Source organism: Prunus avium, chromosome 8, assembly GCF_965620075.1.
Source record: "Prunus avium chromosome 8, drPruAviu1.hap1.1, whole genome shotgun sequence".
NCBI classification, from domain to species: domain Eukaryota; kingdom Viridiplantae; phylum Streptophyta; class Magnoliopsida; order Rosales; family Rosaceae; genus Prunus; species Prunus avium.
The window spans coordinates 38,267,742-38,287,310 of NC_142291.1; the positions used below are offsets into that span (position 1 = coordinate 38,267,742).

Sequence of the window (19,569 nt, forward strand, 5' to 3'; positions counted from 1 at the left end):
GGCCCAAGCATCCCCACTTCAATTTTCCAAAAGTCCTCTTAAGGCCCATCAGATTTCATGAGCAGATCGAACCCAATTAAGAAACCCACTATGCTACGTACAAGCCCCAGTATACACAACAAACGGGTCACTCATACAATCAAAGTTAATGCATCGGCATGAAGTTCTGCTATGATCAATTGGCCTAACTCACATGTGGATCGATATGAAGTTGTTAAAATGTGAGTATTTAACTTAAAATCAATTGAATTTGCAGAGAGACTCAAAAATAATTTGAACTATTATGCAAGGTTTTAATTTTCCAATGGATACAAGTTACAACCGTATTCGAGACTCTCCATTCGCTAGTTTCAGAAGAGAAGATGTTTCCGTGGAATTGGGAAGCAGGATGTGCTAGAAATATAGGAATTTCCACAACCTTGAACCTGTTGCATTCAACATTTGGTTGTTGATGTTTTCAATCCGTACCATCTTGCTTCCTTGTAGTTAGAATTATAGTCTAAAATATTGATAATATCGAGGATATTACTGTTTTATCAAGTTAAGGATATTTTGGAACGTATCCACACACTTATCATATAAATATCAATAATATCAAAAAATATCGATGTCGATAATTTCTCTCACACTCTAGCAACATTTGGCCAACAATTAGTCAAAATATCGCTATAATATCAATAATATTGAGATAATGAAGACAATGAAAATTTTGAAGAGTTATTTACACTAATACTCCCTGAGGTTTCTTGTGTTTTCACAAAACCTTCTCGAGTTTCAAAAATTATATGAACACCTCATGAGGTTTCAGTTTATTTTTACAAACCCCTTTTAGTTGATAGTTTGTCCAAAAATTGATGATTTCATTTATAGAAAAAACTTATGCAAATGACAAAATTAACGTCAATGAAGTATATGCAATCTAATCTCAAAGGCCAACTTTTTCATTTGGAGACCTTTTTGTATAAAATCATCAATCTTTGGATGAAAAATCAATGAAAAAGAGTTTTTTTTAAAACAATTTAAAACATGAGGTGGGTGTTCTTGTAATTTCTAAAATCCCAAGAAGTTTTGTGAAAAAGCCGAAAACCTCAGGAGGTGTTGGAGTAAATAACTCAAATTTGAACCTTATAGAAACTCATGTGGTACTAAATAAACATCTTCTAAAGTTTCAAGAAAAATTTCCAAGTTTTTCTTACAATTTCCGTTGTTTATATGCAATTTTTATCGATATCGATAATATCCCAATATTTCCATCAAAATTTTTGTATTTTTGAACTACCAATATTTTCAAAACCATCGATATTTTAAACCATAGTTGGAATAGATGAAAAGGTCCAATGGCGTTTACTTTTGAAAAATGAATTTGGGCCACCAAAAATAACTCTCAATGCTCTCTCGCTCTTTCTCGATGATTTAACCTCCAATAATGATTCGGGGGAATTGAAAAATAAGTCTTAGTTTACTTTTTTGAAACCCTAAACCCAAAAGAGTAGCATTGTCAATTTCTGCAGGAGTTGGAACACCCAGCATTTTTCAAACTAGCAACAATTATGCATTCATATTATCCCACCTCTATATTACATTCCTCTAACATACATTGAAAAAAATATAATATTTATATATACTCCTCTAATCCTTTGCGAAAGTAGGCCCCACAGCCCACTGAGCAACAATGAGAGCCCCACTAGAAAAGGGCTTCCATCATTTTCCACTACCCCCACCATTGATACAAAAAAAGAAGAGCATATCAAGTGAGCTTTGACAATTCTTCTCCTTTACTTGAACCTGGCAAGACATGAAGGGGCCTGCTAGTATTTTTTTAGGGCATTGACATCGATCCCTGTTTTGACAAAAGTTGAAAGAAAAGGCAAAAAGCAACAACTATGGCATCTGACTTTGAATGCAATTTGAAGCTGAGGAAACAACTAAAGCTACGGGGGATTGGAAAACGACAAATAAGGCATGGGACCCACGAGCATCTAGTGAGTTTTTCGGTGGGACCATGGGAATGCATACCTACTCTTTTTCTGAGTTCTCTTATGAAGGCGGGTTCATTTCAGGCTTCACAACACTAGATGTGTCTGGTGGTTGTGTGTGGTAAATTGCTGAGGCCAGTGAGATAGGCATGATGCAAAGAGCCTTTGATTGAAGGAACTGCATTGCTGCCCCAACATTTTCTTCCATAAGCTTAGCTACTTGCCGTTCTGTGCCATCGTTTGACCACTTATCCCATGCTGGTTGGTTTCTACCACCTTCGCCACCTTCTTCCTGTCATTAGAACAGAAGCGTGGTTGTTTATAAGGAAACGGAAATAAACAGAAAACCGAGCAAATATAAAATACTTTAATTTATTACCTCAACTGAAGATAGTGGAATGTCCGTTACAAGTGGTGCTACAGCACCAGCTCCTCCCAATCTACTCATGCTCAAAACCTGTAAAGTAGATGACTTAAGCATATTAAGAAAGAACAAAAACCTCCACTTTCTTCATCATTATAAGAAGACCAACTCCACTCTATCCCCGCACGCCTAACAAATCAGAATAGCGACATGTTTTGGTCCTAAGTAATTGGTCAAACAGTAAAAAGTAAATGGAAAGCAAAATTTACCCTATTGCTATGTTGTTAAATGAACGAGAATAATTTGATTTGACACAAAATCTTACCAAAACAACACCCAAATTATAGGAACAATAGGGCATCCAAACCAACTCTCGAAAAGAGAAACTTCCCCTATGGAATAAGCATTGGTCTAAAAATTAATGACCTTTTAAGTATAGCATAGTTTCAGTATATATTGAATGTAAAGCAACTGAAAATTATGGGAGAAATGAGTGATAGGAATCCTATTATTTATGCAATAAGATAATGTGCATTGAACCTTAAATAACTCTACCTTCACTTGGAGCCTTAGGAACTTCACGTAATCCATGATTTCATCAAGCATGGCAGCTCTATCCGTCTGCACAAAACAGAAGTACATCGAATACAGTTGATGACGTCTCAAGAAAATGCAACACTATGCAAATCATCCATAAAGCACGAGCATTACAATTATTTTTCTAGAACATTTTGTCACCTTACCAGCTTTGGAATGCCATGGTACCATGAATTGTACGTTATCACTTAAAAAGTCACAAGAAATCCCTTGTATGGAAATAGAATCGAGCTCTGTTCAACTCCTAAACTTTATCTTACGAATATAGCACCGTCCAATCCCAAACCCAAATTTTAGGCAATTAAGCAAGATTTATTGTGAACTTTCTAAACAAGACCACCAGTATTTCACCACATCTAAGTTAGATTTATTATGAAATGATCACAATGCTCCAGCCAATCAAGTCCCTTGTTTGAAAGCCAAACATAACAGGGTCACAAAGAAGTTGTTCCCTCAAATGATTTCTAATATGTTCTAAAATTGGTTTCAAATTAAATTTTTTTTACTTACTCATCTTCTAAACAACTTATATCAATTTGAAGAACAAGGGAAGCTATCCTCCGCCTCATACATATACACATACAACAAAATGTTTCTAGTGAAAGAAAATACAAAACATGACTTGAAAGGAGTGCCGCTGACCTTGTTGACGCTAGGAACTAGTTCCTGCAATGCCCTGATTCTTTCTGCTATTCTTTCTCGGCGCAACTGTACAGAAAAGTTGTACATTAAGCATACAATAGCCATAAAGGAGAAGGAAAGAAAAATAAATAAAAAAGGTCAAATTTTAAAATGAAATATGGCTCCAGTGCAGCCCTGAGAAAAGGTTTTATCATGATCACAATCTAGTTTATGTTTTCATAAGAATTCCATGGGATGTTCTTTTGTGTAAATGATAGCAAACTTACCCGCTCAGCGATGCTGTGTGGATCTGTGGCTTGTCCTCTTCTAGCCCGCACCCTTGGTCGCATAGCCGGTGGATGTGGTGCTGCAGCAACTGAATTGGAAATTGGTTGACCATGGAAAACCTGCGAAATGACACAATTTCTATTACTAGGGGTGGTTTTAATGAGAGAGAAGTTGAGCTAGTTTCTCAACAATGCACTGTAGCGGAAAACCCAAAAGGTGCAAGTACATCAACCATTTTGGTGGATCAATAGATGTCCAACTCTTTAAAATTCAGATATTACATGAAAATATGACAACCTGCCGAAGTTCTGAATTCCCATAGCTACGCATATACACCTACATATATTTACATACACACATACATACATATACATATATATACCCATATACAGAAATATATACTTACACTGATACACCCACATACACATGCATACTTCCATATATGTATATGTATATGTGCTATCAATATAAAACTATCAACACCAGTTGTTAACATGTTGAAGTGTAGTTACAAAATATTGTTTATATGGTCCTATATATTACAAGGAAACCATAAATTTTATTCTTCGTTTGTAACAATTAAAATTAAAAATAATAGATGTCATGTTTTCTGATACTTTTTCTCTAGAATCACATGCACACCCATCACTTTTCACATGCTTCCGTTTACCCTGACTTCAGACTGCTTTTCATGACTCAAATTTGTAAGTTTTTTGTTCGATTCTGGCCAGCCATTTAATTCCCATTTCTCAAGTAACCGAGAAGTGTCCTCCTGTATTTGACCCAAAATAAATGAAGTGTCATCTTGTATTTTACTTCTTGTCAGATAGGAGTACTTGAATCTCACCCAATTAATGAAAAACCAACCTCTTATAAGTTTCCGATTGTCCTTGTTTCCTTTCGTTTGTCTAGTTGCTTATTAAGCAAACAAAAAAAACCAAATTCACAAACTTATCCCCAGTAGCTCCTTTACTCAACTTAAGACCACGCAATCATCCAGCTAATATTCAATTACACACTCCAAACTCATATCACCAAAACATCTGAAAATCCATTTTATTATAATTCAATCACTAAAATAAGTGTCAAAATTTCGAGCCAACCAAATAACACCACCTAATTAAAAAGATTTTTTATAGGCCGAAAATCTTACATTTTTCACAGATGAACCTCTACTATCAACCATGTCGTCTCGAAACCGCTTCCCACTCCCTGAAGCCTCCTCGGGTTTCAAAAATCCAGCCTTTCCCTGCTCCAGGCTCAACCCTAACGGGAACACCGGTCCACGGTACCCACCACCGACGCCGACGGCGGCGATATGGCCGGAGCCATCGCCGGAATTTAGCTGAAGCATCATCGGAGACGGAGACACCTGAGCCCCGGTCAAGCCTCCGTCGTTTCCAGCCAAATTAGCATCTGCCGAAGCAAAGTTGGGCAGGCCAAGAATTTGCTCGAGGAAATCGTCAGCCGGGGCTTCAGAGGGGTTGTTGGCCATGGGGAGTGAGAATAACAGACCAAGTCGAGCTGAGTCGGGTAGGAGAGCGAGTTAGGGTTTTCAAAGAGCATCTACATGAAGAAGAAAGAGGGATAGATAAAGCGTTGAGCTTTGAAGTTTGCTTTGCTCTTTCCTATACGCTTTCTTCTTTCTTCAACCTCAGCAGTACTCTCTGAGAGCGAAGAGACAAAGAGGGACGAAAAGTGAAGGTGGCTTTATCTGGTTAAAAATGTTTTCTTTTTAGTAAAAGGGGCTGCATTTCCTCCAATTTACAAGTCTATGCCACTGTAATAATTTATGTTTAATTAACTGTTGAGGGTTTTGTCCTTGGCGGGCAACAACTTTGCCGCCCAACAGTTAAGGCCCATTATCATGACATGAAGGCCCATATCTTATAAACTTTTGGACCAAATATCAAAAGAATTCTCATAAAAAACTACCTTTGCACCAGAGATGTCAAACGGCTCATTTAATAAACATGTCATCTCGGGCGTTTACTTATGAAAATCATCAATCCTAGCCCGAGCTCGTATCGGGCCACTAAACAGGCCGAAATGGGCCACGTCAAATTTGACTTATGTATTGCATTTTTTTTTATATTTTATTTTACAACTTCATTTATTATATTTTACAATTATGTATATACTAACAAGATTTATTATTTGTTGAAAAAAGTAGGCGATAACTCTCTTTAAAGTACATTTAAATAGAAAATGACTACATTATTGTTTGAATTTTAAAAATTGAAACTTGAAAAATAAAATCATTATTTTATATATAAAGAAAATATTAAATTTTAATACATATTATTAGAGAAAAGAAATAAACTTGAATTTAAGATATAAATGTATAATATTGTGTATTATTTTTTTCTAAAATAAATATAATTTAATAAATGGGCTTTAAACAGCAGGCCGGCAACTGGCCACAGACTGGCCCTACCCATTGTGCCTAATTACCTTGTCTCTGCACGGCTAAAAGATATGGACCATGCCGTGTCAGGCCTTACTTAAGTGGGCCGTGCTCGTGCCGTATCTAACCGCCCTGGTCCGTCTAACACCTTTACTTTGCATCGAAGTCTAGTGTTTCATTCCCCTTTCCTCTAATATCGCTTGTCCGAAAAAAGAATTGCCTGAAATTAATACGGGAAATTACTAATGAGCCTCAAAATATTAACTATTTTGTTGAGGGAAATTTTAGTACAAATAATTTTTGAAAGTGTAATTTTACCAACTATCTGCTCTCAACTTAAGAAGATATTCTAAGTTGCGTTTCTCTTCCCAACTTAGAAAAATATCCTAACTTTAAATCTCATTCCTAATTAACATGGATGTGTGAGAGTGATGAAAGGGGTTATTACCTCTAATAGAATGAAAAAGTTCATGAATCCCCAAAGAAAAAAAATGTAACGTTCTAAAAATAAATTGTTGTATAGGCAGAATTCACAAGTTATTAGCTTTTTCCAAATTATATAATGCTAACCTGTGAAATTGGAAACTTAAGAATTTAGAAGGAAAAGTATTAGGTATACCTAACAACTTGACCCACTTCCCTCTTCAAGAAATTTACTTGCACAAAATGTGTCATCTCCAAAAAGAAAACTTCAAATTAACTTGTGCCAAAATTTTGGCCAAGAATACATAAAAGAAGAAGAAAAAAAAAAGATAAAAAAGGAAAATCTGCGCGGAATTCAACGGCCGAGACAATATATAAGATAAGGAGGAGAGAATGATGGTGAGTTGAGAAGTGAGAGTCCAAGTGTACAAACACAGAAGAAGGCCAACTGGAAGAAAAAACCCTACAAAAGCCTCACTGGGCCTACTGAAATATACTCAACCTAATGGCTGCTTCTTCTCTTAAACCTGCAGCTGGTTTTCTGCAACTGAAGAAGCCTCAAAACCCATTGCTTCTTCGCTCTCCATCTCAAGCATCCACACTTTCACTCAAGAAATTTACTCCAATGGCTGCTCTCACCACCACCCCAGCCGTCGGTCTCTCCCAAACCTTCACAAAGTTGAAGGAGCAAGGCAAGGTAAGCAATTTCGATATCTGCTTTAGGAACTTTCGAATTACAGTGTAGAAAGTTTTAAACTTTGGCGCGCCTGTTCTGCATGTTTGTTCTTTCATTTGAAGCCCTGTAGAAAAATTTGCAGACCCTCCAAATTTTATGGCTTTCTGTGCTCCGTGAAAACCAGGATGGTCCGTCAAGGAATTGTATAGTCTAAAGTCTGCTACTTTTTTGCTCACTACCAGTTGGGTTTCAATCACCGTCAAAATGCACAACTTTCATTTCCAAATAGGGCCGGGGAAGAGATGCTGGTTGATGAGACCTTTTGTTTAGTTATTGTTCTTGAGATTGCTTTCGTTTTGACAAAAAAGCTCTGCATGTTTACTAGATCTGACTAAGTTTGGTTGAAACTGAAGTAGCACAATCCACCCTACACATGACTGTGACTTTGATTGAAATAGTAGGAGAAAAATGATCAGATAGAAATGATAAATCATTGCCAATAGTGAAGTTGTTTTTGTGGTAGTCCTTTAGATGAACTGTATTTCATTTTAGGATTTGGATTTGTGGTTGATTCTAGACTAGATGGCTAATTTATCTGATTTTGTTGTTTTAATGAGTATGTCTTTCTGTTAAGGTTGCATTGATTCCTTACATCACTGCTGGTGATCCCGATCTTTCAATCACGGCAGAAGCATTGAAGGTACTTGATTCTTGTGGTTCAGACATAATCGAATTAGGTGTGCCATATTCTGATCCATTAGCAGATGGTCCAGTTATACAGGTACAATAGTGATTTTCATCTGCATTTTTATACTTCTGCATATTCTTTTTGGCAATCTATATTCCATAGGTTCCTGTGTTCTTATCCTCTTGTGTGCTATTGCTTAGGCTGCAACCACCCGTTCCTTGGCAAAAGGGACCAATCTGAATTCAATTGTTACAATGTTGAAGGAGGTATGTTTATATATGCAATGTTATGTTAACTTGATTGATATTTTTTGGTGTTGTATTCCCAAGTGAAAATTATGTTAGATATATTACTATCACTGTGTCTACTATCCACTTTGGTTGCTGTCACATATGAACTATGCCGATTATAAGCATCTAAAGTATTTTCATATGGTAATATGAGATGTAGGAATAAGAAATCATATCAAGACAGTAGCATATTCACATCAAGCGTTCATCGAAATAATCTCATTATGTCAGTCTTGTTCAATGGACAGGTGATTCCACAATTGTCTTGCCCAATTGCTCTCTTTACATACTATAACCCAATATTGAAGCGTGGAATTGGAGAATTCATGTCCACCATTAGAGACGTTGGTGTACATGGTAATGTATAAGTACTTGTTACTGAATCTTTTAAAATTTTCAATATGATAGTATTTTTCACTGACTGAACTGCACCTTTGCCTTCTATTGAGATGTGGATTCTGTTAATGGTCATATAAATCTTTTTACACAGACCTTTTTAGACCTTTTTTTGCGTACTTGATTGAAGCATTGGTATTTTAGTTCTCTTTCTCAGTTGTGAACCCCTTTGTTTATATATATAAGAGATTTGACTAGATTCCTAATTCCACATTTGTTTGTAGGGCTTGTGGTTCCAGATGTTCCATTGGAAGAGACAGAAATTTTGAGAAAGGAAGCTGTGAAACATAATATTGAATTGGTTTGTTTCTTAATTTTCTTTCCCTTTATTCTTTTTGTTGTGAGAGTATTTCAAATTATTTTATGTTACTTTTGGATGTGACTGTAATACATCTCATCTGCTGGTGTGATTTCCAGGTATTACTAACTACGCCCACTACGCCAATTGATCGGATGAGGGCCATTGCTGAAGCTTCAGAAGGATTTTTGTACCTGGTAAGATTCCTTTTGTATTATTTTTTGGTTTAAAGTTATAAAAGATTCCTTTTGTATTCTTTTTTGGTTTAAAGTTATAAGGTTTTGTCCCGTAATAATATATATCCTTCGTATTTTATGTTTAATTAGATTCAAAAATCTGTTGTGGGTTGTCCAATTTCTGGAATCATCATTTAGCTTATAATTAGAAAATGAAGTTATTGGATACATACTTGCTATTATCAGTGTCAGGAAAGTGGATGCTAATGTGGTTCTTGAAGTCTCTCTCTCTCTCTGTTTTTTTTGTTGTTGCTTTTTTGGTCTTGTTGTGTAAAGCTAAAACGCCTACCAATAAAATATTGACAAGTTGTGTTTGCTACATGAACATTTTATTATTTTATGGAAAAAATTCATCTGTATCTTGACGTCTTAAGATGAATTATAGGTGAGCTCGATCGGAGTTACCGGTGCCCGTGCATCTGTGAATGAACGAGTTCCTTCTCTTTTGAAGGAAATTAAAGAGGTTTGTCTTTCTAATCAGTTCTAACAGTGGAATTTTTCAGAATTCTATTACCACTTCTGATGGATAATAATGCAAGCCTTATGTGCAATATGACATCATGACTAGCATGTCGATTGATGGATTTGCATTTGCTTACAAGCATTCATGCTGGATCAGGACCTTATATTATCTTGATGCTAAATTTGATCTAAATGCCTGTTAAGTTTTAAGGCTTTGATACAAAATGGAGAGATATGATCCCTTACTAGACTAATCAACCTCTCATCTTGAACATTTGAGCTGCCTTACTAGAGTAGCTAAAAAGTAAAAGAACATTGTACATTTGATATGATCCCTTCAACTTAATATTTTTGTCTCTCGTAATCATGCATACCTTATATGTGACAGGCAACGTCAAAGCCTGTGGCAGTTGGTTTTGGCATCTCAAAGCCCGAACAGGCGAAACAGGTTAGTATGTTAAACTCACAATGTCCCACGCCACACCCACACCCACACCCACACCCACACCCACGGTAGATTACTTTACCCTCACTGCGAAAGTTCGATTCGGTCCTCTCCCTTCATAGACTTTGGACTCCTTTTAACCAAAAGAAACCCAGAATGCCTATTATTGTTAATCTTCTACCTCAGTCAAGATTCTGAGTCATGAGTGTTGTACAGGTAGCAGGATGGGGAGCTGACGGTGTCATTGTTGGCAGTGCAATCGTGAAACTGTTGGGTGAAGCCAAAACTCCCGAGGAAGGGTTGAAGGAACTAGCAATTTTCACCAAGTCTCTAAAATCTGCACTCCTGTGATCACATTCTCTGAGATTTTGATTTTTTTTTTTTGGGCTTTTGGACCACAAATTAGTCATCTTTACTGCGAAAGCTGACTTCTTCAAGGCATTATATGCCCGAATGATGTATAAAGCTGCAGTTGTAATTTGCAAAAAACTTTGTCGAAAATAAAAGAAGATGCAAGGGTTAGATCAACTTTTATATTTCCAGTGAGTACATCAGACAAATTATACATGATAAATTGCCATGCATTGGTTGTAGAATCAGGAGCTGCTCCTGATCAGTTTGTTAATATCCAACAATTGTATCCTAATGTCAAAATAGACGAAGTTGAGAATCTAAATCCAAAAGCAACTGCCACGTAAAAGGTTTAGCTGTTTAGCTTTGTATCTAATGATACTTCTCTTTTGAAGTTTAAACTTGGAGAAAGGCTTCTTACACACACAATCAAGGTGTCATCGGGTTCAAATTTGAAACTACTAGTTTGCAAATCAATGTCATTTTCTAATGGGTTATACCCCATTGGCATCGAGATTAATATACTTAAATCAAATCTAAACTATATATAAATAAATACTTGTTACGTTGATGTATTTGAATTCCCTACACTTAAAAAAACGTATACTGTGTTACCAAAAAAAAAAAAAAAATTCGTATACTGTACAATAATTGAATTGTATCTACAAAATCTTTTCAACTTTTTAGGGGTCCCACCTAACTTACATATTTCATATTTGTCCTTCATTGCTTCTCTGAACCCGTAGGTTTCTCTCCTTTCTCCACAACCAAAAGCGGGCCGCACTTATATTCCCCTACTACACGGACCACAAAACCCTTCACCTGTCACACGACGCGTGTCAAATGTATACTTGTCAACGCATCCCGCCAAAATAGACGGCCCGTGTATAAATATTACCATGTTACGTAAAGCACCAGAGTATAGCTCCAGTTGTCCGAACTCCGATTCCGATATATAAAAACGAAATCCAAAGAGAGAGAAACAAAAATCGGATATTTCGGACACGCACGCGCGCACGGAAGCTCGAGGGAGTATGCATTCAGTGTTCTCCGTGGACGACGTCTCCGATACGGCTTGGGCGTTGTCGTCTCCGGCGATGAATAGGAGCGCGTCGGAGTGGGCCTTCGAGCAGTTTCTCGACGAGTTCTCGACCCCAGCGGCCACTCCTCGGCGATCAGTTGCCGTCCCTGATCAATTGACCGCTTCGTCGGTCGCTTCTTGTTCTGTTGCGTCTCAGTCGTCAACGTCGAAGCGCGAAGATGGAGATGAAGAGGTAGTTGAGATCAAGAAGCCCGATCATCATAATCATCATCAACCTCAGCAGCAGCCTAATCATCCCCCTCCTCCGCCGTTGGATCCGACGTCAACGGTTCAGGTTAATTCGGATCAGTACCGTGAATTTCTTAAGAACCAGCTCGATCTGGCTTGCGCTGCCGTCGCTCTCTCTCGCGTACATCTCTCTCATTAATTTTACATTTTGTATTTAAATTTTTGTAATTTTTTTTCAAATTCTTTTATTGATGAATGTGATGGCAGGCGTCATCTTTGAAGCCTGTGGATTTGGGTAACATGGCCGCCGAGAGTCAATCGCTGCTGTCGAAGCCTTCACAATTGGCCCACAGTCAATCGCTTGATAAAGGTTTGTGCTTGACTTGTCTGCTTATTTTACATAATACATTTTTCTCAATTTTAATGATTTTAGGTGTTGCACTTGTCGTCATTTCTTTGTGTATAAATTAAAGTTGGGAAATTTTATCATAGCATCTTCTGATCAGATATGTTAGTGATGATTATGTTTAACATACGAAAACCCATTTGATTTGAGCTATGCTAGATGCTGGTCATGGTTTCCCAGTGCAACAAAATGAAGCTGACACTGGCCCACTTGGCATTCCGGCTTTACCTGCTGTTCAGAAAATAACGGGGTTGCAGAGTAAGCAGACAACAAGCGGATCATCGAAAGAGGACTCAGATGATGATGATCTCGAAGGAGACATTGAAATTAATGAGAATATGGATCCTTCAGATGTGAAACGTGCTAGGAGGTAACCCATTTCATGCCTACTTTTCCAACTATTAGGCAGTTTTGTTTCATCTCTTGGTATGATGTTGGTTCTTTTTGGTTGGTCTCTAAGTAATAGTTGGCATTTAGGCTTAATCGGCTTGAGTTATATTTTCCGTACAGTAATCGATGTATGAAGGTTTCAACACATTGAATGCCTTGATGATGGTTAATATGTGCCCTGTATACTATGGATGAAAGACGAGAAGAAACTTTTGGTTGTCCAAACAAAAATTAGTTTTTTCTTCCAGTAGAGAATTTAGAGCAAGGACCTGTCTGCTTCGGAATCAGTGATTTTTGAAAGCAATGATCTGATTTGGAAGGAGGGAAATGTTGCATTTTGCATGATTTTTCACCTGATGAATTTGTTTGACAACAGGTTTGTTGTAAAACGTTGTCATCTCTCATATCAGGAATTCAACAGATACTGTCCATATGCAACTTAATACCATATTGGTAAAATCTAAAAACTAAGCCCTTTATGGATTAACATGTTGATGGTACTCAGGATGCTGTCAAATCGAGAGTCAGCTAGACGTTCTAGAAGGAGAAAACAAGCACAAATGAGTGAACTTGAGACACAGGTGGTGCTCCTTGTTTTAAAATTTTAATTAGCAAAAACAATCTTCATCTCTTCTTGATATTTCCAATAATCTTTTTTTTTTAAAGTAGAGAACATTATGGAGTTATATGTTTGGTTTCATTTAGGTTGGTCAACTGAGGGTTGAACACTCTACATTGTTAAAACGTCTCACAGACGTGAATCAGAAATATGATAATGCTGCTGTTGACAACAGAATATTAAGAGCTGATATTGAGACGCTAAGAGCAAAGGTTAGCCACTAAGACATTCTGAATTTTCAAATTTTATAGTTTGCATATTTTTACCTGGTCAGAGTACTCTGTATGCTTTCAATTCAATTCTCTTACGGATATTTATTGTAAAAAAATTCAGGTGAAAATGGCAGAGGACTCCGTTAAGAGAGTGACAGGAATCAACCCGCTACTTCTGGCCATGTCTAATTTACCGAGCGTAAGCATACCATCAGTGAACCCCATGGATGGATCTACAAATGCTGCTGTGCCAATGCAACCGAACTCCAACCAGCTCTTTCATCCAGTAGTTCCTAATTTGGCCACTTCCACTCTACCTCACCAGAGATTGGACACTGGCTTTCCCCGAGACCCCCCAATTTCTCTAGTCAGGAACCCACAGAGTAATGTTGGCCAGCCTACCGTCACCGGAAGCAACATGGCTGAAATCTCTTCAATTCAGCACACAGCTAGTGTAGATCACATGCAGCAGCAACCGCAGCAGCAGCAGCAGCTTCGGCCAGGAGTGGGTCCACGTGAACCATTGCCGGGTTGGGATCCTCAGCTTTCCCATGCTGCCCCAAAGAACAAGAAACAGAGCTGAGTGTAGTGACTTTTTTATCCCATCCTATTTTACAGATGGGGATAGAAGGTTGGTTGAATTGATGTTCACCTTTACTAGTGTATTTTAACTCGAACTTTTTGTATTTCATCTTTGTTTCTGTTTTAGATTTCGCTAAATGATCGATTTCTTTCTTAATTCTTTTTATAATTTCTTCCCCATGGGCGGGAACATATACGAGAGTCATCTGCACCATCCACCTTAATAAAGAAAAGTACAGAGTGTTGAGTTATAGGACGTGGGGAGTGGTTTCCTTCTTCATAGTCTTTTGTGTCTCCAAACTGAGCATTGACAGAGCTCAAAATAACAAAGAAATGTAATGCATCAGGTTCATAGTTTCTTTTCCATTTGGGGTCGGGCGTACAAGTCTGATATAAAACCATTTGGATTTCAATAAAAGTCTGAATTGTAACAAGAAGGCAGAAAGAGGAAAAGCCAGCAGAGAACATGACTCCATGATGGTAAGTGCATACAAATTTTGAAAAAATTAAATAAAAACTAAAAATACAACATAAAGCATTGCCATGGGGCCAGGCAGCTGAACGTAATGAAACCGGTATGTACATTCATCTAATTCACTGCTGGATTTTGGCACCAGCTTGGAGTCCTGATTGAACTTTGCTTTGAAAATGGGCTTCCAGCCTGCATGGAAACGATTGACATCTTCAGAACCAACGTAGAAAACAATGAAAATAGCGACAAAGGGATGCCAACAGCATTACCTGGTTGAACATTTATAGTAAATGGTATCGGGGGAGTTGTAAGTGCGTGCATTTGCAAACATCCTCTTGGCATCCGCAACAAACATCTCAAACGTTACGTAATACTGTTCCGACTCTACCCTCTTCAACATAGTCTTCAGATCTGCATTATATTAAATATCCGTTAAAGCGTTGTAAATTTAATGCAATATGCACAAATACAAACACCTATGCCAAAACCCAAGGCTGATAAGAGGTAAGCATACTTATTAGTAATTTCCACAGTTAGGAAGAAACGAAAGCCAGAAAACAATGGCAAGAAATAAGAGATGCCACATGTCATGCCGACCTCTGACCAGATATCTAAAGAGCATGCCGGCTTTTCAAATAAATTTAAGAAGTCGTGACAATTTTACAACTCAAGATGCTAACGGCAAAGCACAGATTATGATCAAGCTAGTATCCAAACTACATTATCAGAAAGCAATATTCAAAATGCGGCTTCTGTGAAAACACTTGGAAGAATTCCAGACACTAAATACAGAAGATATTTAAACTATGTAGTTCGCTGAGAAATAGTCCTTACCCATGGGATCTTTGATGATGTCATAATAATCAGGAACATCACGTGCATCAACTGGTTCCTTGAATGGCCAGGCATCAACATGGTCATGCATAGACTGCTTAAATGAAAATGTATTTGGTGAGAATCCATTTTAAGCTGACAGCAAGAGGAAGTCACAAAACTCGATCATATAACTAAGATTCCTATGTGTCTTCTGCTCATACTGGGGAAAATGATCAATAAACCACAAATGGCAGCTTATCTTGTGTTATATTCCGCATATCGCATACAAACTCTTATTATTGCTTACTACCCCTGTAAAGGTACTTTGCTTTGGGAGACTAAGATGGTACTCTATTGCAGAATTGTCTCTCAGTAGTCCCTCATGCTTTGTGGAGACTTTCATATACTTAATTCGAAGACAAGGAAAGATCTGATTCATTTCTTAGATCAAAGCGCATGCAAGTGCAAACATCACTGCAACAACTCTGATGGGCATTGGCATGCAACCACCGGGAACATTCAAGAAACTGACTTTTCTGCAGCCCTTAGGTTCCAGCAACATGTTAATAACTTAATACAAAGTTGCAACACATGATTGAGTCAATATGAATTAATGCAAAAAGATCAAGCAAGCTAACTTTCTCCACGATGAAAAACGAAAGACAACTTGACAAAGATATGCTTAAGCAACTCACCTTTAGAAGTACTCGCATGAATGCAGTCAAATGCTTTCTGCCACTGTCTGTGGAAGCCGACAAAGCTCCAAACCGCGAATGGCCCCATTGATCAGGGGTCCACCCAGCCTCCCCTGTTACCAAAATGTTCATTAAACTTCTGATTACCAATTCAACTTCCCCAACACAACTTAACACAAAGGTAAAATTGACATTAAATTTAGCATAGCATAAATGACTGATTAAGAGAGTAAAATAACCAGCGAAGTTAAAGAACTTACTCAAGCCAGGGATGTCCTCAACCTTAATGATTTTTTTAGGAACACCAGCTTCTTTCTGGATAAATAAATACATGGTCAAACTAAGTTTTAGAGATTCATACATTAACTGATAATAACAGTCAAGAGGACCCAAAAAAAAAGGAACCATACAAGAATTTAAAAAATGTGCCATGACACCAGATTGTCACAGGCTTGTGTCTAGTAAGTACTCTACTCATTAGTGGTTAACAGAAGTTTAAAGAAAACACTAGAAATATTATAGAGATCTGGGAATTTATATCAGGACAGTATTATGTTACCTTTTGAAAATCAATGCCAGGATAAACAATGTGACAATTTGAGAGCTCTCTTATCTTCTCGTCGATCGCCTACCACAAAACCAAAAAAACCAGATAGTCTAGATTGTAGTGAATCCACCTTGGTTCGATACTCTATACATGCTTTGGCATCTATCATGATCCATTGTTAGATTTAATTATGAAAATCTACAAGCTATTGAGTTGACCCTTACCTGCCTCTGACAACGAATCATAGTTGATAAGTCGGTGTATGGTAGCTTTGGATCAATTCTGCATTCCATTAGGATTCCTCCATCGTAATCTTTTATATAGCTGCACACAATAATAAAATGCTGACATGAAAAAAGGTTTTCACAAGAAGTAAGATACCTAAATCTGGCTACACATCCTATTTCTGGTGAAGGACCACCAGCTCATAAGTTCATTTGTATGTCTTATCTTGCCTCTACTTTGGGCGGTAAGTCTACTCACAGTTGTACTTGATTATGGTAATTAAAAGTACAGAAACGAAAGCAGCAATTGTATCAAAGCTTCGCTCATTTCTTTTCAAGGCTAACCACTTGACGCTTACGAAGCACAATAAGAAACCTAGATCTTCTGAAATCAAAATTTAACAGTCTTCGTATAACTAGAGTTGTGTGCATATCATACCCATGCCATCGGTCTTTCTCCAAGTGAATCTCTTTTGTAAAACCCTACAAACAAATAAAGATTTAGTGCAGTTTCTTCACCAGATCCACTCCATAACTCAGAAGCAAGAAAAAGAAATGACATTCAAAGGAGAGTTGAGAAAACTATGCCAAAAGCTGACACTGAGATGTCGAAACAAAATTTCCAAAGCAACAGAATTATGGCACCACTAGTTTATGCAGAAACAATCAATAGAAAACCTAAAAGGTGACTACACGAATGATAGATAACAAGACCTGTTTAATAAAATAGCCAACAGCATTATTGTCAGCGTATGTCAGGAAATGGGTTAGCCCATCAACATCCCGTGCATGCTGTTTTAAGTGATTCATCAGTCTGGTGCCATAACCTTTTACTTGTTCATCAGCTGTGATTGCACAAAAAGCTATCTCTCCAAACCTTTGGCTGTTATTTCCAGGAAAAGATTGTAGGTAACAGGGCAAATGAGGTACCTCACATATGAAAAGCCCAATTCTGTATTGAAGTATGTGGAAAATGGCAATACTAGAAGATAAAACAAAAGGATTATAAAATAAAAACTTCACCTGACATACGGTCGATATGTTATGCCACCAACAACATGATTACGTCTGATAACCATAACTGATTTATGACTTCTGTCATTCCAAAAACATAAACCAATACTTAGATGGGATATTAAAACAAAAGATTAGATTACCAGAGATGCATGAAACGCGTTCATGTATTACAAGCCAAATAATATAAACACATACGCACACTGATCACTCATTCTTTATGCTTTGAAAATGAGCTAGTAGTGTTACCTATCCATAACAAGTCGGACAATGTACTCCTTGGGCATGTTAGGTAGCTGCCTGGCAAATATGTTCTTCAATCCTACCAACCTGGGAAACCCAAAAACAGAGGCATAAATTAAACTCCGAACCAACACAGAATTCTTAACACTAGTCATTTTGATAACTGAAACAATTAAGATGAATTAGTTTTACTATTTTAGTTCAACATCACTAAACCATCAAAGGTCATAAAATGGAAGTTCATCAGAGACAAATACCAAACCATATGCTCATCAATACCATCATTCGAAAGGCACACAAACTTGAGCCTCCCCGCTTCCTCCTAGACAAATGAAATTAAAAAAAGCATATAACTTTGATACTGTGATACATAACCAGCCAAATATCCAATTGAAAATTACTTCATACTAATTAAAATTACTGAATTCCGTAAGGAAATGAGAATAATAAAGAAAGTAGAAGCGCAGCGAAGCTTACCTCTCTCTTCAAACTCTCTTCTCTGGCACTATAAGCCCCACTGGTCTGTATATTCTCCGTGAAGATCTTAGTGGCGTCCTCCTTCACCATGATCCCCGGCACCGAGCCTCCGGCAACGGTGGGCCCCACTGCACCGGTCCCGGTGGTTCCACCTCCGTCTTTAGCGCCGTCTGAACTCTCATTCTTGACCGTTGCATTCTCCGTTTTGAGCTTCGAGTTGCGCGCCACGGCAGAAGCGCCACTGTTATCGAGACGCGCCGCCGTGAAGTTGCGCATGGACGAGTCGTTGTCGAAGTCCTCCTCGTCGTCGTCGACCAGAGCGTCGGACTCATCGTCCGAGTCGGAATCGGCGCCACCACCTCGGGCAGAAATGCTCTCGAGGTCGTCGTTGGAGGTCAAAGCGCCGTCGCGCGTGTCCGCGGAGAATGAAGAGGGAGGGAACGGCGGCGCGTGGTCCTCGGACGCGAGCTTGCGCTTGTGGATGGACGAGGTGGCAGAGGCAGAGGCCGAGTGCGACGGCGACGGGGACTGAGAGCTCCGCGAACGGTTCGATGCAGCGAGATGGGAGGAGTGCGTGTCCATTTGTGATTAACTCGGTGAGTTGACTCGGACCGAGTCAAGGGTTTTGGGGCGGGATCGGTGAGTTAGGGTATTTGTAAACGATCGCTGGCTTCGCACCAAAAAAAGATGAGGATGAGGAAAGGTAAATCACGTGCCCGATCGCCTGCTTATGCAGAGTTGGGTCGTCTCTGACCCAAAAAATCCAGTTGGACCAAGTTCAGCCCAGCCAATCGGTCTAGTTGAGCCCCAACACATTTGGGCAGAGGCCTAAGGAAAAAGGTTCGACAAGTGATTCAGTTATTTTACGGTTTTTAACTGAAATGGTCCCTGAATCTATTTTGGTCCTCCGATTATATTTTTTTCATACTGAAAAAAAAAAACGGAAACAGCCGCAACTTCATCAGATTATCACTCAGCAGCACGAAGAGGAATCAGAAAAACGGCCTGCGCAATGTAAAAGAAATTATATATGAAAATTAACCAAGAATATATTCTTGAATAAAAGAAACGTATTTCCGAATTT

At 38.2% G+C, this 19,569-nt stretch overlaps 4 protein-coding genes across 5 annotated transcripts; 2 read left to right on the top strand and 2 right to left on the bottom strand.

Annotated features, from left to right (window-relative positions):
- Nucleotides 1-1,440: 1,440 nt before the first annotated feature.
- LOC110763466 (basic helix-loop-helix (bHLH) DNA-binding superfamily protein) lies at nucleotides 1,441-5,549 on the bottom strand. The gene is made up of 6 exons (XM_021966255.2): nucleotides 5,000-5,549; nucleotides 3,846-3,965; nucleotides 3,580-3,645; nucleotides 2,896-2,961; nucleotides 2,356-2,433; nucleotides 1,441-2,268 (listed from the first exon to the last, which is right to left on the bottom strand). The coding sequence occupies exons 1-6, from the start codon at nucleotides 5,339-5,341 to the stop codon at nucleotides 2,038-2,040; spliced, it is 903 nt and encodes a 300-aa protein (XP_021821947.1). The 5' UTR covers nucleotides 5,342-5,549; the 3' UTR covers nucleotides 1,441-2,037.
- Nucleotides 5,550-7,034: 1,485 nt separating this feature from the next.
- TSA1 (tryptophan synthase alpha chain) lies at nucleotides 7,035-10,703 on the top strand. The gene is made up of 9 exons (XM_021966280.2): nucleotides 7,035-7,373; nucleotides 7,987-8,133; nucleotides 8,241-8,306; nucleotides 8,579-8,687; nucleotides 8,951-9,027; nucleotides 9,144-9,221; nucleotides 9,646-9,723; nucleotides 10,111-10,170; nucleotides 10,384-10,703. The coding sequence occupies exons 1-9, from the start codon at nucleotides 7,182-7,184 to the stop codon at nucleotides 10,516-10,518; spliced, it is 942 nt and encodes a 313-aa protein (XP_021821972.1). The 5' UTR covers nucleotides 7,035-7,181; the 3' UTR covers nucleotides 10,519-10,703.
- Nucleotides 10,704-11,320: 617 nt separating this feature from the next.
- Nucleotides 11,321-14,154, top strand: BZIP25 (basic leucine zipper 25). Of its 2 annotated transcripts, none has more exons than XM_021966232.2 (6): nucleotides 11,321-11,969; nucleotides 12,071-12,158; nucleotides 12,354-12,564; nucleotides 13,090-13,165; nucleotides 13,290-13,415; nucleotides 13,537-14,154. In XM_021966232.2, the coding sequence occupies exons 1-6, from the start codon at nucleotides 11,553-11,555 to the stop codon at nucleotides 13,996-13,998; spliced, it is 1,380 nt and encodes a 459-aa protein (XP_021821924.1). In that variant the 5' UTR covers nucleotides 11,321-11,552; the 3' UTR covers nucleotides 13,999-14,154. The 2 variants fall into 2 exon arrangements, with proteins under 2 accessions (XP_021821924.1, XP_021821922.1); XM_021966230.2 differs by having other exon boundaries at nucleotides 11,329-11,969; nucleotides 12,056-12,158.
- Nucleotides 14,155-14,385: 231 nt separating this feature from the next.
- On the bottom strand, nucleotides 14,386-19,209 carry HAG1 (histone acetyltransferase of the GNAT family 1). The gene is made up of 13 exons (XM_021966229.2): nucleotides 18,486-19,209; nucleotides 18,266-18,330; nucleotides 18,015-18,095; nucleotides 17,775-17,846; nucleotides 17,466-17,634; nucleotides 17,191-17,234; nucleotides 16,752-16,851; nucleotides 16,540-16,608; nucleotides 16,241-16,295; nucleotides 15,981-16,093; nucleotides 15,304-15,397; nucleotides 14,739-14,880; nucleotides 14,386-14,658 (listed from the first exon to the last, which is right to left on the bottom strand). The coding sequence occupies exons 1-13, from the start codon at nucleotides 19,065-19,067 to the stop codon at nucleotides 14,592-14,594; spliced, it is 1,653 nt and encodes a 550-aa protein (XP_021821921.2). The 5' UTR covers nucleotides 19,068-19,209; the 3' UTR covers nucleotides 14,386-14,591.
- Between the last annotated feature and the right edge of the window lie 360 nt (nucleotides 19,210-19,569).